General features: G+C 42.5%; 1 protein-coding gene across 1 annotated transcript in view; it reads left to right on the top strand.

Moving 5' to 3' along the window:
- The first annotated feature begins 8,332 nt into the window (after nt 1-8,332).
- Nucleotides 8,333-26,042, top strand: part of LOC134970066 (cathepsin W-like) — a 224,942-nt gene continuing 207,232 nt past the window's right edge. Inside the window, exons 1-4 of the mRNA XM_063946161.1 lie at nt 8,333-8,422; nt 8,613-8,667; nt 23,535-23,648; nt 23,826-23,968. Coding sequence (XP_063802231.1) covers nt 8,351-8,422; nt 8,613-8,667; nt 23,535-23,648; nt 23,826-23,968 — 384 coding nt within the window. The 5' untranslated portion in view covers nt 8,333-8,350. The remainder of the gene's footprint in view (nt 8,423-8,612; nt 8,668-23,534; nt 23,649-23,825; nt 23,969-26,042) is intronic.

Below are 26,042 nucleotides of genomic sequence, written 5' to 3'. Positions count from 1 at the left end.
ATCTGCTGGAAAAATGGTCCGGATCGCATCTTCAGATGCATCAGCGGATAACCCTGTCTCCAAGGACAAGGGTGTCTCTTCTGTGGTGGCTGCAGAGTGCTCATCTACTAAAGGGCCACAGATTCGGCATTCAGGACTGGGTCCTGGTGACCACGGATGCCAGCCTGAAAGGCTGGGGAGCAGTCACACAAGGAAAAAATTTCCAGGGAGTGTGATCAAGTCTGGAGACTTCTCTCCACATAAATATACTGGAGCTAAGAGCAATTTACAATGCTCTAAGCTTAGCAAGACCTCTGCTTCAAGGTCAGCCGGTATTGATCCAGTGGGACAACATCACGGCAGTCGCCCACGTAAACAGACAGGGCGGCACAAGAAGCAGGAGGGCAATGGCAGAAACTGCAAGGATTCTTCGCTGGGCGGAAAATCATGTGATAGCACTGTCAGCAGTGTTCATTCCGGGAGTGGACAACTGGGAAGCAGACTTCCTCAGCACGACCTCCACCCGGGAGAGTGGGGACTTCATCGGGAAGTCTTCCACATGATTGTGAACCGTTGGGAAAGACCAAAGGTGGACATGATGGCGTCCCGCCTGAACAAAAAACTGGACAGGTATTGCGCCAGGTCAAGAGACCCTCAGGCAATAGCTGTGGACGTTCTGGTAACACCGTGGGTGTACCAGTCGGTGTATGTGTTCCCTCCTCTGCTTCTCATACCTAAGGTACTGAGAATTATAAGACGTAGAGGAGTAAGAACTATACTCGTGGCTCCGGATTGGCCAAGAAGGACTTGGTACCCGGAACTTCAAGAGATGCTCACAGAGGACTCATGGCCTCTGCCGCTAAGAAGGGACTTGCTTCAGCAAGTACCATGTCTGTTCCAAGACTTACCGCGGCTGCGTTTGACGGCATGGCGGTTGAACGCCGGATCCTAAGGGAAAAAGGCATTCCGGAAGAGGTCATTCCTACCCTGGTCAAAGCCAGGAAGGAGGTGACCGCACAACATTATCACCACATGTGGCGAAAATATGTTGCGTGGTGTGAGGCCAGGAAGGCCCCACGAAGAAATTTCAACTCGGTCGATTCCTGCATTTCCTGCAAACAGGAGTGTCTATGGGCCTCAAATTGGGGTCCATTAAGGTTCAAATTTCGGCCCTGTCGATTTTCTTCCAGAAATAATTGGCTTCAGTTCCTGAAGTCCAGAAGTTTGTCAAGGGAGTACTGCATATACAACCCCCTTTTGTGCCTCCAGTGGCACTGTGGGATCTCAACGTAGTTCTGGGATTCCTCAAATCACATTGGTTTAAACCGCTCAAATCTGTGGATTTGAAATATCTCACATGGAAAGTGACCATGATGTTGGCCCTGGCCGCGGCCAGGCGAGTGTCAGAATTGGCGGCTTTGTCTCACAAAAGCCCATATCTGATTGTCCATTCGGACAGGGCAGAGCTGCGGACTCGTCCCCAGTTTCTCCCTAAGGTGGTGTCAGCGTTTCACCTGAACCAGCTTATTGTGGTACCTGCGGCTACTAGGGACTTGGAGGACTCCAAGTTGCTAGATGTTGTCAGGGCCCTGAAAATATAGGTTTCCAGGACGGCTGGAGTCAGGAAAACTGACTTGCTGTTATCCTGTATGCACCCAACAAACTGGGTGCTCTTGCTTCTAAGCAGACGATTGCTAGTTGGATGTGTAGTACAATTCAGCTTGCACATTCTGTGGCAGGCCTGCCACAGCCAAAATATGTAAATGCCCATTCCACAAGGAAGGGGGCTCATCTTGGGCGGCTGCCCGAGGGGTCTCGGCTTTACAACTTTGCCGAGCTGCTACTTGGTCAGGGGCACACCCTGGCTGAGGAGGACCTGGAGTTCTCTCACTCGGTGCTGCAGAGTCATCCGCACTCTCCCGCCCGTTTGGGAGCTTTGGTATAATCCCCATGGTCCTGACGGAGTCCCCAGCATCCACTTAGGACGTCAGAGAAAATAAGAATTTACTTACCGATAATTCTATTTCTCGTAGTCCGTAGTGGATGCTGGGCGCCCATCCCAAGTGCGGATTGTCTGCAATACTTGTACATAGTTATTGTTACAAAAATCGGGTTATTATTGTTGTGAGCCATCTTTTCAGAGGCTCCGCTGTTATCATGCTGTTAACTGGGTTCAGATCACAGGTTGTACAGTGTGATTGGTGTGGCTGGTATGAGTCTTACCCGGGATTTAAAATCCTTCCTTATTGTGTACGCTCGTCCGGGCACAGTATCCTAACTGAGGCTTGGAGGAGGGTCATAGGGGGAGGAGCCAGTGCACACCACCTGATCCTAAAGCTTTTACTTTTGTGCCCTGTCTCCTGCGGAGCCGCTATTCCCCATGGTCCTGACGGAGTCCCCAGCATCCACTACGGACTACGAGAAATAGAATTATCGGTAAGTAAATTCTTATTTTTCAGCGGTTTCAACTAAGAAGGCTCCACAAACACTGATAAAATTATGGAAGCTTGTTATCTTTAAAAATTAGCTTTCAGAAAACACCCCTGAAGAAGTCTTTATAAGACGAAATGCGTTGGGTGAAAATACATGCTTTATTGTTGGGAAAAGTTGAAATCCAATATTGTATTTATAATTAACAATAATACATTGTGAAAATGTTTATCAACTTTTTTAATGAGATGAGACTTTTAAATCATTTTTAGAAATAATAAATGTTCTTGAAGGAAAAGGTGTGTTTGTAAGGTCATCCTCTCTTCATCAGCAACCAAGTATAATTATATTAAAATTGCATCTAATCAGATAGAATTATACTAGAACAAATAAGTGCGCTCCACAGCGATACCTTTATATATATATAATATATATATATATATATATATATATATATAAATAAAAATGTACACTTTCCTTTATAGCTATAAATACATATACATATTTACCTACACATAGAAATAGATAAATATACATACTGTGGCCACACCCACTCTGGGGGGGCCTGGGAGGTTGTTGTATCGGGGCCCAGGATTTCTCTTGGCAGCCCTGCCCACATGTCACTACCCACACCCACACAGCACTGGTCAGAGTTCCTCTGCTTCTCATAATAGGTCCTTGAACATTATCAGCCCCAGGACCATGTAATCCTTCATCCGGCCCTGGGAACCACTGATCAGGGGCCAAACAGAGGTCAAGCTGCAGCAGAGCATGGGCACAAAACCCAGGTTAGCACTGGCTCCTACTTACGTTTAAGTGCAGTGATGGACTGCGGTGGCAGTTTTTGTCTGGGGGGGGAGGGGGGCTGCAGTCCTGGGTAAAAGGTAAAATCTACCACTGGGTTTGATTAGAACAGAGCTTTTTCTAAGGTGTATATGTATTAATAATTGGGTCTTATAATTTGATAGTGCCACTATTCTCCGTGATAAAAAAAATTAAGATTCGCCAGATGTATTAAAAATCACATGTTCCCAAAAGAGTCGGTCCCTGCGATGTGTTAGCAATCACTAGACTTCTATATCGGGATGCTGCAGCACTACTGTGTGCAGTCTGCTGGGGAGGGGATCCGGTCTTTAGGTCGACAACACTTAGGTCATCACCCATTAGGTCGACATGGTCTATAGGTCCACATGGTCACTAGGTCGACATGGACACGGTCAACATGGAAAAAGGTCGACATGAATTTTTAAATTTTTTTTACATTTTTTTAAACTTTATCATACTTTCGATACACGTGGACTATGATTGGGAATAGTAACCTGAGGCACCCTGCCCGAAGCAAGGGGATACGGTGCACTAATTGGGGTTCCCGGTCACTTTACAAAGAAAACGACACCAAAAAACAAATAATGTAAAAATATTCTGTCGACCTGTTGCTACGTCGACATTGTTGATGTCGACCAAATGACCAGGTCAACCTTTTTCTGGTGTCGACCTAGTCACTGTCGACCAATAGTGGTCTACCTAATGACTGTCGACCTAGTTACTGTTGAACCTATGATCCACACCCGCTGGGGAGGATTCCTACACAGCTCTCTTCTGGTAATTTCTAAATAGTAGCCCATAGACTGCAGTGGCAATAAATCAGCCCCCATAGAAAAGGGTTTTTATACGAGAGATTCCAGAAATATTTATTAAAACTTATTATTAACTCATTAAACTAATTTCAAGACAAAATGCTCCATTTTTGTATTTCTAACCTATCTTCTTGTGAGATGGAGATTTCAGCTGACATATATTAGATCTAGAGATGAGCGGGTTCGGTTCTCAGAGAACTGAACCCTACCGGACTTCACCATTCGAGTCCGGATCCGAGTCAGACTCGGGTTTTCCCGCCTGACTCGGAAACCAGAACGAGGCAAAACGCCATTATCCCGCTGTCGGATTCTTACGGAGTTTGGATTCCATATAAGGTGCCGTGCGTCCCCGCTATTTTCACTCCGGCATTGGAGAGTGTAGAGAGAGGACGTGTCTCCGTTCTCTCAGTGCCTTGTGCTGTATTCATCCAGTCAGAGTGGTTGTGTCCTCTTGCTGCCATATGTCCATTGCTGCTGTGTTGTGCTGCATCAGTTCAGTGGTGGTGTATTGAGCTACATCAGTCCAGTGGTAGTGTCCTGTGCAACAACCATCAGTTATTCCAGTGACCAGGTCGTCACAGTGGATGTGTCCTCTTGCTGCTATATGTCTATTGCTGCTGTGCTATGCTGCTTTAGTTCAGTGGTGGTGTATTGTGCTGCATCAGTTCAGTGGTAGTGTCCTGTGCATCAGCCATCAGTCATTCCAGTGACCAGGCAGTCACAGTGGTATACTCTGCAGCCATATGTCCACTGCTTCCATATAATAATAACAACAAGTCCCTTACAGTGTTGCTGTGTTGTGCTGCATCAGACCAGTGGTAGTGTCCTGTGTATCAACCACCAGTCATTCCAGTGACCAGGCAGTCACAGTGGTATACTCTGCAGCCATATGTCCACTGCTGCCGTATAATAATAATAATAATAATAATAACAACACCAATAAGTCCCTTACAGTGTTGCTGTGTTTTCCTGCACCAGACCAATGGTAGTGTCCTGTGCATCAGCCTTCAGTCATTCCAGTGACCAGACAGTCACAGTGGTATCCTCTGCAGTCATATGTCCACTGCTGCCGTATTATATTAAATAATAATAACAACAAGTCCCTTACAGTGTTGCTGTGTTGTCCTGCATCAGACAAGTGGTAGTGTCCTGTGCATCAGCCATTAGTCATTCCAGTGACCAGTCACAGTGGTATCCTCTGCTGCCATATGTCCAGTGCTGTTGTATAATAATAACCAGTCCCTTACAGTATTGCTGTGTTGTCCTGCATCAGACCAGTGGTAGTGTCCTGTGCATCAGCCATCAGTCATTCCAGTGACCAGACAGTCACAGTGGTATCCTCTGCAGTCATATGTCCACTGCTGCCGTATTATATTAAATTATAATAACAACAAGTCCCTTACAGTGTTGCTGTGTTGTGCTGCATCAGACAAGTGGTAGTGTCCTGTGCATCAGCCATTAGTCATTCCAGTGACCAGTCACAGTGGTATCCTCTGCTGCCATATGTCCAGTGCTGTTGTATAATAATAACCAGTCCCTTACAGTATTGCTGTGTTGTCCTGCATCAGACCAGTGGTAGTGTCCTGTGCATCAGCCATCAGTCATTCCAGTGACCAGTTACAGCGGTATCCTCTGCTGCCATATGTCCAGTGCTGTTGTATAATAATAACCAGTCCCTTACAGTGTTGCTGTGTTGTCCTGCATCAGACCAGTGGTAGTGTCCTGTGCATCAGCCATCAGTCATTCCAGTGACCAGTTACAGCGGTATCCTCTGCTGCCATATGTCCAGTGCTGTTGTATAATAATAACCAGTCCCTTACAGTGTTGCTGTGTTGTCCTGCATTAGACCAGTGGTAGTGTCCTGTGCATCAGCCATCAGTCATTCCAGTGACCAGTTACAGTAGTATACTCTGCTGCCATATGTCCAGTGCTGCTGTATAATAACAACAAGTCCCTTACAGTGTTGCTGTGTGGTCCTGCATCAGAGCAGTGGTAGTGTCCTGTGCATCAGTCAGTCCAGTGACCTGTCACAGTGGTGTCCTCTGCTGCCATATATCTAGTGCTGCTGAATAAATCCAGTCCATTGCAGTGGTGCTGTGTTGTCCTGCATCAGTTCAGTGGTGCTGTCCTGTGTTGTATATTATTTACTCCAAATAAAGGGGTTATTAATATTTAATCCAAATAATTTTTACAAGGTTTGCCCTGTCCTGTGAGGTGTAGGGGTACACTCTCCTGTGCCGAATACTGTGTTATATAACTCCAGAAAAATAATGGAGAACAAAAATTTGGAGGATAAAATAGGGAAAGATCAAGAAGCATTTCCTCCTAGTGCTGAAGCTGCTGCCACTAGTCATGACATAGACGATTAAATGCCATCAACGTCGTCTGCCAAGGCCGATGCCCAATGTGATAGTAGTCGTGTGGCAGACCCTGTCCCTGAAAGGATTTGTTTGTTAAAGTGTGCATGTCCTTTTTATTATCCAACATAAGGGTGGGTGGAAGGGCCCAAGTACAATTCCCTCTTGCACCTCTTTTTCTTCTTATCATCATGTGCTGATTGGGAAATATTTTTTTAAAGTGCCATCCTGTCTGACACTTCTGTATATGTCCAGTGGTACTGCCATTTAATTCCACTGATTTTGCCATATAATTCCAGTGATTTGGACGTATAATTCCACTGATTTTGCAGTATAATTCCAGTGATTTTGCAGTATAATTCCAGTGATTTTGCCATATAATTCCAGTGATTTGGATGTATAATTCCAGTGATTTTGCCATTTAATTCCAGTGATTTTGCTGTATAATTCCAGTTATTTGGATTTATAATTACAGTGATTTTGCAGTATAATTAGTGATTTTGCAGTATAATTCCAGTGATTTGGACGTATAATTCCAGTGATTTTGCCATTTAATTCCAGTGATTTGGACATATAATTCCAGTGATTTGGACATATAATTCCAGTTATTTGGATGTATAATCCCAGTGATTTGGACATATAATTCTAGTGGTAATTGTTTGTGTCGCTTGGCTTAGTCATACAGCTACCTCGTTGCACCTTTTCGACATCTTTGCATGAGGTGCTGTTTGGGGCCTAGTTTTTGAAAAGTGCCCTCCTGTCTGACACTGCCGTATGAGTCCAGGGGTACTGCTGTATTAGTCCTGGGGTACTGCCGTATAAGTCCACCAATTGCAGATTTTTTAAAAAATTACAGGGGCGTGCAGGAGATGCTGTCAGAGGACGAACAATTGCGGCCCACTTTCAACATTCAGCCACTGCGTGACACTACTAGATGGGCCAGGTGGTTGTGTCGCTTTGCTTAGTCATACAGCAACCTCTTTTTCTTCTTTGCATCATGTGCTGTTTGGGGACTTTTTTTGGGGGGATATCTGCCCTCCTGTCTGCCACTGCAGTGCCACTCCTAGATGGGCCAATTGTTTGTGTCACTTGGCTTAGTCATACAGCTACCTCATTGCACATCTTCCACATTTTTGCATGAGGTGCTGTTTGGGGCCTAGTGTTCAAAAAGTGCCATCCTGTCTGACATTGCAGTGCCACTCCTAGATAGGCCAGGTGTTTGTGCCACACACTTTTGTCGTTTAGCCTAGTCATACAGCCACCTTGGTGCAACCTTTTGGCCTAAAAACAATAATGTGAGGTGTGAGGTGTTCAGAATAGACTGAAAATGAGTGGAAATTAATGTTATTGAGGTTAACAATACTGTAGGATCAAAATTACCCCCAAATTCTGTGATTTTAGCCATTTTTATGTTTTTTTCAAAATCATCCAGAACCAAAACCAAAACTAAAACACTAAAGGGTGGTTTTGGCAAAACCAAGCCAAAACCAAAACACGAAAGTGGAATTAGAACCAACACCAAAACACAAAACACGAAAAGTGCCAGCCGTACATCTCAAATTAGATCATTTTATAAAATATCCTAGCCAGAGCTCACCCTAGTTCTGCAGAAATGTTGATCGTGAATGCTTGCAAATAAATTTATAATTTGAACACAATTTTAGGGAACTTCGTCTATAATTAGCCTTTGTGTTTATCTTTACCATCTACAGAAATGTTAATTCAAAGAGCCAGAGTTGGGTAAAAAAATTGTCCTCTGGACATCATGTTTCAGGTTTTGCTGTTCACCACTGATATCTGACGTCATCTTCACACATTTTATATTTAGTCATGTTTCCTTTTTCGTGGCAAAAAATGGTTATTTAGACATTTACTAACTACTATAAAAGTTCTTTTCTTCATGGAACCAGTCCATTCTGCAGTATACAGTAGTGCTTCTTGTTTGAGATGTCTCTCCTGTGCTCTCTTTCTGTCCTGATGGTCATTTTCCCACACATGGCCTTAGGAAGCTCAGAATTGGTGATTGTCCTCACCCTTGTGTTTTCTCTCTCTCTTGTGTTTTCTCTTACCCTGTCTACTATAACTGGTCATTTTCCCTTCCTTCCTTGCCAGTGTGTGATAACAATATTTACTGAATAATTACCAAATTGCTATGTCTATAAGTGTGTGCATATCTATAATTTACTTTAATTAAGTCATTTCTTTACAGGCAGCATTTCAGAATTTTATTAAGGAATTTAATAAGAGCTACACAGATCAAGAAGGTAAGTACACAGACACCCTGATCACATTTACTGTAAAACGTCTATATTTCAGCTTCCCTGAGACTATTGTTCCCTTGTCACTAGAACAGTGGTTTCCAAACTTTTTTGAATCATGGCGCCCTAGAATATCAGAATTTTTTTCACGGCACCCCTAGGCCAAAAATTTCTTATTGAAAAATTTAGAAAGAAATATTACATTAAGTAGATCGCGTTTATATGTCATCCTTAGGGCAGTTGTGTGGTGAGGGACAAGATTTGCTTCTGTTTGGCCACATATTTAATGACTGGCAGCCGCCAGCACTGGTTTTGCCTATTATATTGACCATGAATAATTTGAATTGGTCCTGGACCACCAACCCAGGGCACCCCTGCAAGTGTCCCGAGGCACCCCAGGGAGCCACGGCACACAGTTTGGGAACCTCTGCCCTAGAAAAACAGCCTGGGAGAGCTATTATTCTGAAACTTAGAGAAACTTTGAAAGAGCAATCCAATCAGTTTATTATAAAGGTTGGATAAAAAATGGGATGACGGCTATCATTAGCCTGACAGCAACATCCTGCCGGCCAGAATGCCGACAGTGGGGCGAGCGATATGAAGCCCCTTGTGGGCTCCCTGCGCTGACCACGCTGTGGGCATGCTGGCTCGCTGTGTTCGTCACAGGTTTTATTCCCACTCTATGGGTGTCGTGGATACCCACGAGTGGGAATAGCCCTGGAAAGGCTGTCAGCATTCTCAGATGTCGGGATTCCGGCATCGGGATCGTGAACGCTGGGATCCCGACAGCGGGGATATTAATACATCCCTATTATAATATTCTTCAACTGACAATAAGATGATATGAAACTATGTTGTGGTTTTGTTTGGAAAGCATTTTTACTTATCTGCAACTGTAAAGGCAGCTACAGTATTTAGCGGTGAGCTGGATCATTGCTGTAGCAAAGTAAAACAAATGACTTCCTGCTGCTTGTTGTTCTATTTTGCTCACCCCAACAGTGTGGAAGTTTCCAGTGTCAGGTCTATAACGAGAAACGTATTACTATGTGCATACATTTTTGCAGGAAGTAAAATCATCTTTTACATTAAGAACACCTCTCATATACTGTAGTCAGTATATTGAATAGTGCAGAATGGGATGAGGACTGGATATGCATAAGGCATGTATGTTAGATTTTTGTGGATGATGCAGAGGTGGCCGATATTTTCCAAAATTGCAGGCAACTGGTACAAAAAGGGTAATTTATTATACTCAAGGGGCCTAATTCAGATATGGTCGTAAAGCGGCTATTGCAGGCAAATCGGCTGATGCTTTCTTACTGCGCATGCTTCTGAGCCGCAGTGCACACGCACAGCGTGTGAAATGTGATTGTGGTCGCACCAAGGAATTAGTTGCAAAGTGAGTGACAGGACGACCGCATTTGGGGATGGTCGGGCACACGCAGCATGTCATGGCCGATCAGATGGTGTTTTCTGAGTATGCAGAAATTAGCAGTTGCGATCTTATTTGCTACTGGAGAACCCTCCGTGTCCCGGGAGAGCAGCTCAGCCTGCGTGTCTACAGATGCACTCAGACTCTGCGACATGACCTGATTTGCGACTATGGCACCGATGTATCAGCAATTATACAGCGTTGGATAGAAATGATGTGACAGCAGTTGGCGTCCCTATGCTCAGGTTAGCTCTACACATAGTTGCATATAATTACAATTGTGTATGGCAAAATATAGCAGCAGCAAGAACAATCACATCTGAATTAGCCTCAAAGGTCTGTAGTAAAGAACAAAAGAACATTAAAAAAATGTTTTGCTTAATATTGCCAACCCTATTGAATGGAGAGAGAGAAACATTCCTTACCTACACACTTTAAGGGCCGTCATAGATGGAAATAAAAGAAATTGGGGAGAAATTATATTATAATTATATATAAAAGAGGAGAAATGATATACAGGTTATGTCCTGTGAGGAAACAAAGTGGACATTTTACAAAGTTTGCTACAGTAGGTCAAATGAACCATTATCTATAATTTATTATAGTGCCACTGCCACCATGTTATGCCAGGTAACGCATGCACAGAATGGCCACAACTGGCAGGAGATGCAGTACATTGTGGTTTGCATCTTCCAGCCAGTGTCACCGGGAACCTCAGTATTGCTCAGCTTCTTTGTTAATAAGGCTTTAAAACCATTTTGGCATTAGAAATGACAAAACCTTGATAATATAATGATAATCCCCTTTAAATTACATTGATGGGCACTTAGGAAGGGGTAGCGTAATTCATTTATATATAATATGTTATTCTTTTTTCTTCAAACGTCATATACAGAATATTCCACACAGAAAAAATCTTTGAAAATTTTCACAGCGCCGTTAAAATCAACTCCACATTATGACACCAGGGAACTTTCCATGAGACAGATTCATTAAAATGATTCTATTGTATCAGGCCTGGTACTTCTTAATTTTATATATAATTTCCAGACACAATATATTCAAATTCCACACTGTCCTCCAGAGGGAACTCCCGTAAGGAAAGTCTCACAGTTTTAAACACAATTCACTTTATGTTTGAATTCCAGAAAAAGGCACAATCCGGTCTCTCCAGATCCAAAGAAAGTTAAAAGTTTTATTTATAATCCACTATTAAGAACATCTAAAAATCTCTCCAGTTTGCAGGCAGTAATAGGCAATTACAGTTCGGTTATAAACTTTAGATCTCACCGGACCTCCAGGACACCAGCGTTTTGCCGTGTAGGTACTCCCCCTCTATCTGGCTTTAGCTACCAGGCGTTCTTTGCAATCACGGGTTACCTTCCCTACTTGTCGTCCCACCGAGCTCCGTCCTGACGTGAGAGTATTAACCGCTGTAGTTAGCTGTATCACCGCGGCTCCTGCTCCCGGCTCACTCCTCTCATAAAACAATGACCGAAATCACTCATTAGCCGCCGACGCGTTTCTACTCTCCAAACGGGTCTTTGTCAAGGCATAAGTGATTTCGGTCCGGTCACTATTTATGCAGTATCCTGGAGATCCGGTGGCCAATTACACATAAGATCATACAGATTCAAGGCATTTCATCCATGTTCCTGGGCATTTTAAAGACATATTCCCTTTACAGAGGGAATTACAATATAAAATATACGGACTGAAACAAATCCTCCAAAGATCTACTTTCTACTACACACACCTTATAAAAAAAAAAAATAGTTTCTACTATATACTTCATACATCAAACAACTTTATAATGATTGTTTTTCCATTTGCACACCTGATTATGCAGCTTCTCGGGCCCTTCATCTATGTTCCCGAATTTTAATGACCCCTGCATCCTCTCTCTTTTAGCCCCCTCCCTAATCAGGATAGGCATTTTGTGCATGGAATAAAACCTCTACACAGGGTATATATGAATCATTGTCTTTCCTTCATATGTGTGCAAGGATTTCATAGTGTTCATGTAGGTGCTTCTTTAGAGAAACCACTTCATCTCGAACTCACCATTCAAGCCATCTGGTTGTAACGTTTTTAATTCATAAATCCACCGCATCTCTGCTCTTGCCAGAGATGCGGCGACATCATTTTTTCTCCAGCTGCCCTTCATCTGTTCTATCGCTTTGAAATTAATTATACTGTTAAGAGAACATTTATGTTTCTCCTTACAATGTGCTGACAGACAGTGCTTATCAAATCCTATTTTAATGTTGTTCATATGCTCTCTCATCCTAATTTTGAAAGCTCTACTTGTTCTTCCCACGTACTGTTTCATACAAACGCACTGTATTAAATAGACTACATTATTTGTTTCACATGTCATGAATTGATTTATTTTATAATTTTTGTTGGTTACAGTTGATTTGAAGGTCTCTATTTTACTTCCCTCCGTCCCCTTAATGTTCTTACAGGCTCCACACATCCCGCATCTGAAAAAACCTTTAGATTTGGTTCTTGTCATCATTGTGGGAGCTGGGGCTATTGCGCTATTCACTAAAAAAAAATTTAGATTTGGGGCTCTCTTATATATTACCTTTGGCTTTACTGGGAGTATTGGTCTTAAAATATCATCACTCATCAATATTCCCCAATGCTTTTGAAGCACTCTCTCGATGCATTTATATTCTGAATTATATTTTGTTACAAAGGAAATGGAAAAATCTTCCCCTCTCTCTTTCTTTCTACTGTAGGTTGCAGCAATTCTTCTCTGTCTATCTCTTCTATACTTTCCAATGTATTTTGCAACATAGTTGCATCGTATCCCTTCTGTACAAATTGATCTTTCATTACTTCAGCTTGCTGTTTGTAACCATCCTTTCTGTACAGTTTCGCTTCAAACGCCGGAATTGACTGCCCGGCACCCCTTTCAACCAACTGGGATGGTGGTTGCTATCTTTTCTTATATAAGAATTACTATCAGTTGGTGTAATATAATTCTGGGTGCATATGGTCAGATCTTTGATATATACTGTTAAATCCAAGAAATTGATATCAGATTCACTTTGTACATATGTCAATACTACCCCATAATCATTAGCATTTAATTTATCTTGAAACTTGGAAAGTAGATCTTCTCCACCCCTCCAAACAAAGACAATATCATCTATATATCTTTGGTAGAGTACGAGAGCCGCCCCCAGCTCGCTCCACGCATATTGCTCCTCCCACGCATCCATGAATATATTGGCGAAACTGGGGGCGAATCTCGTACCCATTGCCGTCCCAAGGCGCTGTAGGTAGTGCATATCTTTAAAGAAAAAAGTGATTATTTTTCAAAATGAAATCTATGCTTTCCAAAATAAAATCCTTTAAAAGGTCATCTGTTTTCTCTTTGATCAGGGAATTTCTTACAGCTTGTATTCCCTTTTCATGCTCTATTATGGAATACAGAGACCCCACATCAGCCGTAACTAAAATATCCCCTGGTTGCCATTGCACTCCTTTTAGTTTAACAATTATATCCGTTGTATCTTTAAGATATGCACCTCCCTTACACGCCAGGGGTTGAAAATGAGAATCTATGAGCTGGGAAAGATTAGCAGTTACTGATCCAACTCCTGCCACTATTGGCCGCAAAGGCGGGTCCTCTTTATTTTTATGAATTTTAGGCAACCCATAGATTACTGGTAGAGTTGGATCGTCACTAATTAAGATTTTTTTCTCCTGTTTAGTGATAACCCCCATCCCATAATATTTGCTCACTAAAACACACAGATCATTTTTAATTCTCTCTATTGGATTCTTCTTAATCGACATATAGGTCTCTTTATCAGACAGCATAAGTTTCACTTTCTCCTCATACTTTTCTGTATCCATCACCACCACCCCGCCCCCCTTATCGGCGGGCTTGATGGTGATGGATTTATTTTCATGGAGGCTCTTCATAGCCTCTCTTTCCCTCTTAGAGAGATTGTTATTATAGGCCCCTGATTTACTTTTATAATTCTTACACACTTTTTCCAAGTCGGCCATAACCATTTTCCCAAATGTATTAACAGCAGCACCTCTGCTATATGTGGGATTAAAGAGAGATTTATTCTTAAGATTAGATCTGGGTTCCTCCCCCTCTTCATTCGTCTCATTATTTCTTCCCCCTTCAGAAAAGAAGTGTTTAAGGGAGAGCTTCCGTAAGAATTTTTGGACATCTACAAATAAATCAAACTCTCTGGCTGAGTTAGTGGGTGCAAATTTTAACCCCTTCTTTAACACTTTTTCTTCCAGGGTTGTCAAATTGTAGGAACTAATATTATAAATTTTGGTCTCATCTACATAATCAACTTTACTTTTACTTGTTTTCAATTTGATCCGTGTTTTACTCGAGAAATTTAAAACACGGATCAAATTGAAAACGAGTAAAAACAAAGTTGATTATGTAGATGAGACCAAAATTTATAATATTAGTTCCTACAATTTGACAACCCTGGAAGAAAAAGTGTTAAAGAAGGGGTTCAAATTTGCACCCACTAACTCAGCCAGAGAGTTTGATTTATTTGTAGATGTCCAAAAATTCTTACGGAAGCTCTCCCTTAAACGCTTCTTTTCTGAAGGGGGAAGAAATAATGAGACGAATGAAGAGGGGGAGGAACCCAGATCTAAGCTTAAGAATAAATCTCTCTTTAATCCCACATATAGCAGAGGTGCTGCTGTTAATACATTTGGGAAAATGGTTATGGCCGACTTGGAAAAAGTGTGTAAGAATTATAAAAGTAAATCAGGGGCCTATAATAACAATCTCTCTAAGAGGGAAAGAGAGGCTATGAAGAGCCTCCATGAAAATAAATCCATCACCATCAAGCCCGCCGATAAGGGGGGCGGGGTGGTGGTGATGGATACAGAAAAGTATGAGGAGAAAGTGAAACTTATGCTGTCTGATAAAGAGACCTATATGTCGATTAAGAAGAATCCAATAGAGAGAATTAAAAATGATCTGTGTGTTTTAGTGAGCAAATATTATGGGATGGGGGTTATCACTGAACAGGAGAAAGAATTCTTAATTAGTGACGATCCAACTCTGCCAGTAATCTATGGATTGCCTAAAATTCATAAAAATAAAGAGGACCCGCCTTTGCGGCCAATAATGGCAGGAGTTGGATCAGTAACTGCTAATCTTTCCCAGCTCATAGATTCTCATTTGCAACCCCTGGCGTGTAAGGGAGGTGCATATCTTAAAGATACAACGGATATAATTGTTAAACTAAAAGGAGTGCAATGGCAACCAGGGGATATTTTAGTTACGGCTGATGTGGGGTCTCTGTATTCCATAATAGAGCATGAAAAGGGAATACAAGCTGTGAGAAATTCCCTGATCAAAGAGAAAACAGATGACCTTTTAAAGGATTTTATTTTGGAAAGCATAGATTTCATTTTGAAAAATAATCACTTTTTCTTTAAAGATATGCACTATTTACAGCGCCTTGGGACGGCGATGGGTACGAGATTCGCCCCCAGTTTCGCCAATATATTCATGGATGCGTGGGAGGAGCAATATGTGTGGAGCAAGCTGGGGGCGGGTCTCGTACTCTACCAAAGATATATAGATGATATTGTCTTTGTTTGGAGGGGTGGAGAAGATCTACTTTCCAAGTTTCAAGATAAATTAAATGCTAATGATTATGGGGTAGTATTGACATATGTACAAAGTGAATCCGATATCAATTTCTTGGATTTAACAGTATATATCAAAGATCTGACCATATGCACCCAGAATTATAATAAACCAACTGATAGTAATTCTTATATAAGAAAAGATAGCAACCACCATCCCAGTTGGTTGAAAGGGGTGCCGGGCAGTCAATTCCGGCGTTTGAAGCGAAACTGTACAGAAGGGACGGTTTACAAACAGCAAGCTGAAGTAATGAAAGATCAATTTGTACAGAAGGGATACGATGCAACTATGTTGCAAAATACATTGGAAAGTATAGAAGAGATAGACAGAGAAGAATTGCTGCAACCTACAGTAGAAAGAAAGAGAGAGGGGAAGATTTTTCCATTTCCTTTGTAACAAAATATAATTCAGAATATAAATGCATCGAGAGAGTGATTCAAAAGCATTGGGGAATATTGATGAGTGATGATATTTTAAGACCAATACTCCCAGTAAAGCCAAAGGTAATATATAAGAGAGCCCCAAATCTAAAATTTTTTTTAGTGAATAGTGCAATAGCCCCAGCTCCCACCATGATGACAAGAACCAAATCTAAAGGTTTTTTCAGATGCGGGATGTGTGGAGCCTGTAAGAACATTAAGGGGACGGAGGGAAGTAAAATAGAGACCTTCAAATCAACTGTAACCAACAAAAATTATACAATAAATCAATTCATGACATGTGAAACAAATAATGTAGTCTATTTAATACAGTGTGTTTGTATGAAACAGTACGTGGGAAGAAAAAGTAGAGCTTTCAAAATTAGGATGAGAGAGCATATGAACAACATTAAAAAAGGATTTGATAAGCACTGTCTGTCAGCACATTGTAAGGAGAAACATAAATGTTCTCTTAACAGTATAATTAATTTCAAAGCGATAGAACAGATGAAGGGCAGCTGGAGAAAAAATGATGTCGCCGCATCTCTGGCAAGAGCAGAGATGCGGTGGATTTATGAATTAAAAACGTTACATCCAGATGGCTTGAATGGTGAGTTCGAGATGAAGTGGTTTCTCTAAAGAAGCACCTACATGAACACTATGAAATCCTTGCACACATATGAAGGAAAGACAATGATTCATATATACCCTGTGTAGAGGTTTTATTCCATGCACAAAATGCCTATCCTGATTAGGGAGGGGGCTAAAAGAGAGAGGATGCAGGGGTCATTAAAATTCGGGAACATAGATGAAGGGCCCGAGAAGCTGCATAATCAGGTGTGCAAATGGAAAAATAATCATTATAAAGTTGTTTGATGTATGAAGTATATAGTAGAAACAACATTTTTTTAAGGTGTGTGTAGTAGAAAGTAGATCTTTGGAGGATTTGTTTCAGTCCGTACATTTTATATTGGAAATCCCTCTGTAAAGGGAATATGTCTTTAAAATGCCCAGGAACATGGATGAAATGCCCTGAATCTGTATGATCTTATATGTAATTGGCCACCGGATCTCCAGGATACTGCATAAATAGTGACCGGACCGGAATCACTTATGCCTTGACAAAGACCCGTTTGGAGGGTAGAAACGCGTCGGCAGCTAATGAGTGATTTCGGTCATTGTTTTATGAGAGGAGTGAGCTGGGAGCAGGAGCCGCGGTGATACAGCTAACTACAGCGGTTAATACTCTCACGTCAGGACGGAGCTCGGTGGGACGACAAGTAGGGAAGGTAACCCGTGATTGCAAAGAACGCCTGGTAGCTAAAGCCAGACAGAGGGGGAATACTTACACGGCAAAACGCTGGTGTCCTGGAGGTCCGGTGAGATCTAAAGTTTATAACCGAACTGTAATTGCCTATTACTGCCGGCAAACCGGAGAGATTTTTAGATGTTCTTAATAGTGGATTATAAATAAACTTTTAACTTTCTTTGGCTCTGGAGAGACCGGATTGTGCCTTTTTCTGGAATTCAAACATAAAGTGAATTGTGTTTAAAACTGTGAGACTTTCCTTACGGGAGTTCCCTCTGGAGGACAGTGTGGAATTTGAATATATTGTGTCTGGAAATTATATATAAAATTAAGAAGTACCAGGCCTGATACAATAGAATCATTTTAATGAATCTGTCTCATGGAAAGTTCCCTGGTGTCATAATGTGGAGTTGATTTTAACGGCGCTGTGAAAATTTTCAAAGATTATTTCTGTGTGGAGTTTGCGTTTGCTGACTAGCTGATCAGTTTTCTTTGGAAAGCACAGCTGGAATCGTTAAAAGCGCTTCGGATAAGATCTTTGCTTTAGAGCACAGGTTCTCAAACTCAGTCCTCAGGACCCCACACAGTGCATGTTTTCCAGGTCTCCTCTCACAATCACTAATACATAATTAGCTCCACCTGTGCATCTTTTAAAATGGGTCAGTGAGTAATGACTACACCTGTGCACCTGCTAGGTAATCTGGAAAACATGAACTGTGTGGGGTCCTGAGGACCGAGTTTGAGAACCACTGCTTTAGAGTATAATATACAGAATATTATTTTCACTTTTCCACAAGAGTGGTTCTGAAGGCCCAAGCCCAGGTTTAAATTTCACTGTGCAGTTTTTTTTGTTAAGAAATTCAATCATTTCAAATGTCTAGTGTGTGTTTGTGAGAGGATGGGAAGAAGGTATTGTGGGAGCACCACCCCTGCCTACACTGCACACTCATCATCATGGGCAGTATTATGGTGTCAGGGTCGGACTGACCCACAGGGGTACAGGGGAAACCACCGGTGGGCCCCACTGCCTGGGGGCCCACCCCCTCCTCTAAGGATCAGATTCCAGACTGAGCACTTGAGTTATACACTATACATAGGTTACCTTATACTGCACAGGACTATGGTGTATTCACTACAGTACATTGCTGTTGTTTATCTGGTACATTATCATGTATTCACTAGCAGTATTTACTATATATATTTATCAAGGGTCCCAGACCATACATTAATGGTTTGCCAAGCCTCTAAACATGGGCCCTTACCACTGCATTTCCCCGGTGGGCCCTTCATGCCCCAGTCAGACACTGTATGGTGTAATGGTTTACATTTTTCTCTCACAGCGATGAGGTCATGGGTTCGATAACCACTATGGCCTTAACTGTGTGGAGCTTGTATATTCTCCCCGTACTTCTGTGGGTTTCCCCCCACAATCCAAAAATATACTGGTAGGTTATTTGGCTCACAACAAAATTAACCCTAGTGTGAATGTGTACATGTGGTAGGGAATATAGAGTGTAAGCTACACTGCAGCATGGACTGATGTGAATGGCCGAGTATTCTCTGTAAAAGCGCTGTGGAATATGTGTGCACTATATATATATATATATATATATATATATATATATGTGCAACGTCTGTGCTACCAGATAGAAGATGCTCACTGGTCTGAGATTTATACTTGGCAGCACTGGCTAGCATTTGTGATTTGCACACATTATTCTGGCCAGCAAATTATCACTAAATTCATATTTTGCTATTGATGAATCAGTGACCTTTCCAGAGCACTTCCATGTCTGTGAATATAATTTCTCATCTTTTATATATAACTAGCTGTTCTATCCGTTCTTTACACGGGAGTTTCTGATTTTTACGATTGTACATATAAATGAGTGTTAAAATTTTTGTAAATCTATAGAGATGTAAATTTGAGACTTCTTAATGTAAGTAAATATTAATCCATGGTTCTTGGCGTTACCCGAGTAGCACCCGTAGCAGATACGGTAAAAAGTGACAGGACCATTTTTGTAGTTTATCAAATTCTACACACTGGAAGTGCAATCCAAATTTTGATCCGATTGTCCATTTCGACATTATCGTTCATGCAACGCAAGCCAATCATCGGTGATAACATCATTATGTCAACCCCATTTTTATCCCCTTGGGGAAGGTTTATTAAAATTCTGATTACGTAGTTTTCCTATTTCCCACTAGAAGAATACATATGTTAAATTTCTTCTTCCTAACATATCGGAAGTAAGAAAATTAGTGATTGAGTGAGTGAGTGCTCTCTAATTTATATATAAATATATATATATGAGCAAAAATGCCAAGTCTTGCGCTATGGGAGCTAAGCTGCACCTCTAGAAGAACCCTCTGTTAGTACGGGTTCAATAAATAAGATAGAGCAAATGGGGATCTGAGGGCACTAAACTGATACCAGTAATGTGCACAGTAATACCACCTTAAGTGTTATAAATTCAAAGGCATTTTAACATAAAACAACACTTTTTAATTTGTTAAAATGTCCATTAAAACATTCCAAGCTGAGTGCAGATACATTAAAAAAAAATCCATATATTGTACAGACGTAAACACGTTGGATTTTCTATGAATTCCATCTGTATCTACATGAGCCAATAACAGAGTGCAAATTCCTGATTTTTCCATGAATATTTGATTAAACAGTGATCATCGGATGTATCTTACATCTGTACACTATATGGATGTTTTTTGATGTATTGGAATGTTTTAATGGACATTTTAACAAATTAAAAAGTGTTGTTTTATGTTAAAATGCCTTTGAATTTACAACACTTATGGTGGTATTACTGTACACATTACTGGTATCAGGTTTAGCGCCCTCAGATCCCCATTTGTTTTATATATATATATATATATATATATATATATACACATATACACACATACACGTATACAGAAAATAATATAATTTCTACACAATTTTGTTTTACTCAGTTCTGTCCCACAGGCTACATCTGTGAAAGCCCTTTGAGTGTTTAGATAAGGAATGTTTCTCTCTTTCCATTCAACAGGACTAGAAATATTAAGCAAAATATTTTTTAATGTTATTTTGTTCTTACTACAGACCTTTTATTATCATTGCATACATTATGGGCCCTACATATCAAACAATATTTGTGGGATTTCCTCCGAAGACACCTGTATCTGCAAATATTAAGTATCTTCCTAATGTTTGTACAGGGGACCGGAACAGATATCAGAGCTATCTCCTGCGGTTCCCCATTTGTGGTCACAAAAGCAGCTTCCAGCTGGGATGTAGCTATGATCCCGGTGCCCGGGATCCTGGTGGTCAGCATACTGACGCCAGGATCCAGACCGCCAGAATGCCGGCAAGGGGGCCAAGGGCTATTCCCACTTGTGGGTGTCCACGAGTGGCAAGCGCAGAAAGCATGCAAGGGGCATCATTGCACTTGCCCCCCCATTGGCATTCTGACCGCCGAGATCCCGACTGCTGGTCAAGCAATGCCAACCCTAAAGAGCTTTGCCCCAGTAGCTAACACCATCTAAAGATGGCATAAGCCTTTTTCGTCTATAGGCTACCTTCCTCTACATGTGCAGTAGAGCAGCCCGCCCCAGAAACGGAAAGTAAATGTATTGTTAATGCATTCACTGCACTTTATTGATGCGATTGATCGTGACTATTTGGGATGGTTACGGGGAGTGGCAGAAAAAAACGCAAGCATGTCACGGCCGTGTCTCAGCCTGCATCTGCAATACCATATGCGGCTACAATGGCTCCTGCTTACTTCCTGTGGCCATAAAGCTCGATAATCGCTGTGTCTTTGTATGCAACTGCCAGGACTCAATACAAACCAAGGTTTCTGCAGATTTTCGTACAGTCACTGCAGACTCAATCACAGCTACAAATGCATTTGTGCATATCTCTGAATCGGGCTTAGTGCAAAAAAACCTTTAATCACAATCGGATAATATCAAAGATTAAGGTACAGTATCTCAGAGAATCGAGGGAGAGAACAAAGAATCAGAGAATCAAGGGAGAGAACAATGGAATTGTACTCAAGAAAAAAGGAACATAGGAAGACACTAAGATTGCCAACAAGATGGGGAAAAAAGAGAGGGAGGGAGGAGATGGAAAAGAGATGAAAGTTTCCATGTCAAAATGCACTAACCACATCGAAATGCATATCAACTATTGAAAACACTTTGGGCGGGTTGTACTAAATAAGAAATGCAGTAAAAACCCCATTACGGGGGTATTTACAGCATTTCCAAATGTACTAAAGCTCCAACGCTGGGGCTTCGACGCAGATGGTAATGGCAGCTATAGCTATAGCTGCCGTTACCCTATAGAAGCCTATGGGCTTCTTTCTGCATTGCACTGTGTAAGGGATCTGATTGGATCCCTCCCAGCATGCCCCCGTGACCGTCACGTCCTTCTGCGCATGTGCAGACGGAGCTCCGGGTCATAAACCTGGAAGTACAGGGACGGAGTGCATGAAGGACAGCTGTTATCACAAGAACTGTCCTTTGCAATATTAATCGCATACAGTATGTCAGTACATATGCGATTAGTATATATGTGATGGCGGGATGTACACCACAAGGTTAGTAGTAATACATCCCGCCTTTTTTAGGATTTTCTGACATGCTCCAAATGAGGAGGGCACACTTCTTCATGACTTTTGGAACTGCCCCATTTTCCGTCCCTTTTGGGAAGAGGTATTTGCCCTCATTAAGGATGTACTAGGCCTTACCCTTGATCCCAGCCTTGCCCTGCTTCATTGGTATCCCCTGCTCGTCCTCAACTATGACTGATATGTCCAGTGCCGTATTTTACCTACGGGCTGCAGGTCTGCAGCCTTCCTAGGTAAATTCCTGTAACTCAGCTCAGTGAGCCAGCTGCAGTCTGTGAAAGCACTGGCTACATTGTAACTGGCAGTAATTTCCTACAGGAAGTGCTTCCAGCGAGCCACCCGCAGGACAGGCAGCCACAGGTGTTTCCTCCCTCTGGGACTGCCAGACCAGGCTGCGATTAGCAAAAAGCGTGCTTCCAGTGGGAAGCCACTCCCTGCCTTTCATGCTGCCCAATCGGCTTCTATGGGCTGCAGCTGATGCAGTCCATAGTAGCTGGGATTTTGAGCATGTGTCTCGTCTTGCGGCCTGTTCTGTGCATGCCTCGGTGCAGGCACCTGCCAGATCTTTTCGCAGGCACTGGAACCCGTCTGGCCGGGGCTGGTTCTTCTCTCTGGGCACGGCACAGGTAGTGGTAGCCCTCCAGTTACCAGAAGGTAGAAAGCCTCTGCTGGATGCGTCCTCTGGCACAAAGATACCACCAAATCACTCTAATATGATTTCCATTTCATGAGTGTTGATCAGTGTTATGTAATCAGAATATCATTGTGGATGTAGCTGGTATAAGTTACAGTTAGAATTCAATAAAATCAAAATGTGGAAAAAATCTGGACACACATTGTCTTAATCCAAATGCAGACACATTCCGCAGATACTGTATGTGCAAACTGCTCATGCAACAAAGCAACAGCATACTGTGCATGCACCATTCCATGCATCCAGACAGAGACTGCAAGTGCGGACAGGTTTATCCATCCAGTAACAGGCCACTCTTTCCAAGAAATGGGCAGTAATGATATGATTACATGGATCTATTAAAGGGATTTCATAGCATGCAGAGATGGGACGCCTATTTCTAATGGATCTTTTGTACCCAGCATAGAGTGGGTGCAAGTCCCCATTCTAATAATGATGACTGTGGATGGACAAACAGTAGTACGGGTTCTTGTCATACACTGGCAGTATTAGTAAGCAGGTTGCTATCATACAGAAAGTGGCCTCAGATTGGTGCAGCTCAGAATCAGCCCCATTTCTTTCCATGAATACTACATCAGGTTATTTTCCCAGGAATAATAAATCTAACAGGGGTCATTTACGAGCTTAATTCATCTAATATCCGATTGTGTGCCAAAGAGTAATTCATGTAATTAATAATTATGCCCCATGCTTTATCTCTCATGTCTTCCACTACCACAGAGTTCCAGTATCGGCTGTCTGTATTCTCCAGAAACTTGGATGTGGCAAACCGCTTGGGGAGAGAGGACCTGGGGACGGCTGAGTATGGGGTGACAAAGTTTAGTGATCTCACAGGTGAGGTATCAGTACTGTCACTTTAAGATTTGTGGCTTCTCTTCTTTTTCCTCAGATAGTTGGTATTTCTATACTTTAAGTTTTTGCTGAATACATCATTTATCTGTTATTTCCCTTATTAAATAGCTCATACAGTTATACAGTTCTTGTGTTCTAAATATGCCATCTTGTCCATAGATGAAGAATTCAGCAGAAACTATCTGAATCCAGTTGGTGTCCTTCCTCCAAGCACTTTGACAGAATCCAGAGTAGAAGCTACACCAGTATTGCCATCATGTGACTGGCGGAAAGCGGGGGTCATTTCACCAGTGAGAGACCAGGTGAGCAAGACGCAGACCTAATGGGATACTAAACCATCACTGTGTCGGTGGTACTAGTCTATAATATACATCAGTAATCCATGCAGTGGTATTGCAATGGCCTGGATTCATAGACTGCGGCTGGGCCACACAGAGGGCAGTCTAAATGGCACCCCTAGCCCAGGGTAGGACATGTACATGGCCAACTCTCCACATCCTCGTACATAATGAGTTACAATGCTGTCAGCATAGAGCTATTACAGAGTAGAAGTGGAAGAAAAGTTGCTGTGACTCCTGCTCTCTATTTTGTGCATACACATTACAGCACCACTGCTGGGTAAAACCAACAAATGGTTTAGAAACTATGGTCGCACTCCATTGCAAGGCAACAATTTGATGGCACCTTTCTGATGCCATTATTACTGGGTGCTATTGGCAATGTCAGAGAGATCAGAGCTGGTGTGGAAGGGTGGTATTGAAGATGGCAAAAGGAATGGGGGGTTGGACGCTGCCAAGGATCCATACTGCGCGGGTACAGAGCAAGAACAGAGCAAGAACGAAAGGTAAAATAAATGGTTCTGGCATGATGTCACTGAGAAGTATACCTTATAGCAGAGGTTCTCAAACTCCACAATTACAGTCCAAGTTTTAAGGATATTCATACTTGAGCCCAGATGGTTAAATAATTTTAACTTATACCACTTTCACATCGTAATGGCTGCTCACACCTGGGAATTGTACACAAATCCTTTTGCCATGAGACCTCTTTCAGACTTGCAATCCAACCCGCAATATTGGTGGAGGAGGCGCTTGGTGATGAGATCATCTCCACGCCGCCTAATCCATAAAGTGAACGGATCCCAGATCGCATCGGCCCGGGTTACCCGTTAACAAAGCAGCTGACACAGTAATAACCTGGGAATAACCCTGCTTTATTACCAGGTTAAAATATTGTTTCAGTCGACCTGGGAAATAGCAACATACCCCTTTTACACAGCACCTCGACCTGTGTCGACCTGGCAATATATAACATAATAGCAGGGGTGTAACTAAACCTTTGTGGGCCCCAAAGCAAAGTTCTGAAAGGGCCCCCCTTGCACTCCACAAGAGCGATGGTGAGCGTATGGGGGAGTGTGGGTGGCAGAGGAGGAGCGGAGGGTGGCACCATGCAGGACATACACTAAGGTGGCGAGAGAGACTAGAAGGGCACAGTGTATTTACTGTATGTTTATATATAATAGCACAGTTGTGTACAGGGCCGGATGAAGACTGGTGGGGTCCCAGGGCAATGGAGGTTGTGGGGGTCTCCACTACTTACATTGCTGACAAAGCCCAGCTTCCCCTCGGCTGCACATCTGCAAGGGACACCTGCCCACTAAACCCCTCCCCCCGCGACACCCAACACCCGCCTCCCAGGGACACTCGCGGCAGGCCGCCCACCCACAAGAGACACCATCCAACACCACCCTGTGCCTGCCGGTAAGGGACATCCACGCACATAGACGCACACATGGACAGTTGGCGTCACTCACTCATTCCGAGTTGTTCGCTCGCAAGCTGCTTTTAGCAGCATTGCACACGCTAAGCCGCCGCCTACTGGGAGTGAATCTTAGCTTATCAAAATTGCAAACGAAAGATTCGCAATATTGCGAAAAGACTTCTCTGTGCAGTTTCTGAGTAGCTCGAGACTTACTCTTCCAGTGCGATCAGTTTAGTGCTTGTCGTTCCTGGTTTGACGTCACAAACACACCCAGCGTTCGCCCAGACACTCCTCCGTTTCTCCAGCCACTCCCGCGTTTTTCCCAGAAACGGTAGCGTTTTTTCACACACTCCCATAAAACGGCCAGTTTCCGCCCAGAAACACCCACTTCCTCTCAATCACACTACGATCACCAGAACGAAGAAAAAACCTCGTAATGCCGTGAGTAAAATACCAATCTTCATAGCAAATTTACTTGGCGCAGTCGCACTGCGGACATTGCGCATGCGCATTAGCGACTAATCGCTCCGTTGCGAAAAAAAAATAACGAGCGATCAACTCGGAATGACCACCTATATTCCTATAAGGACATAGAGCATTGATTGCATGATCATG

This window comes from Pseudophryne corroboree, chromosome 11 (genome assembly GCF_028390025.1).
Source record: "Pseudophryne corroboree isolate aPseCor3 chromosome 11, aPseCor3.hap2, whole genome shotgun sequence".
NCBI classification, from domain to species: domain Eukaryota; kingdom Metazoa; phylum Chordata; class Amphibia; order Anura; family Myobatrachidae; genus Pseudophryne; species Pseudophryne corroboree.
Note: the sequence above shows the minus strand (reverse complement) of the source record. Positions and strands in the feature narration are given on the sequence as shown.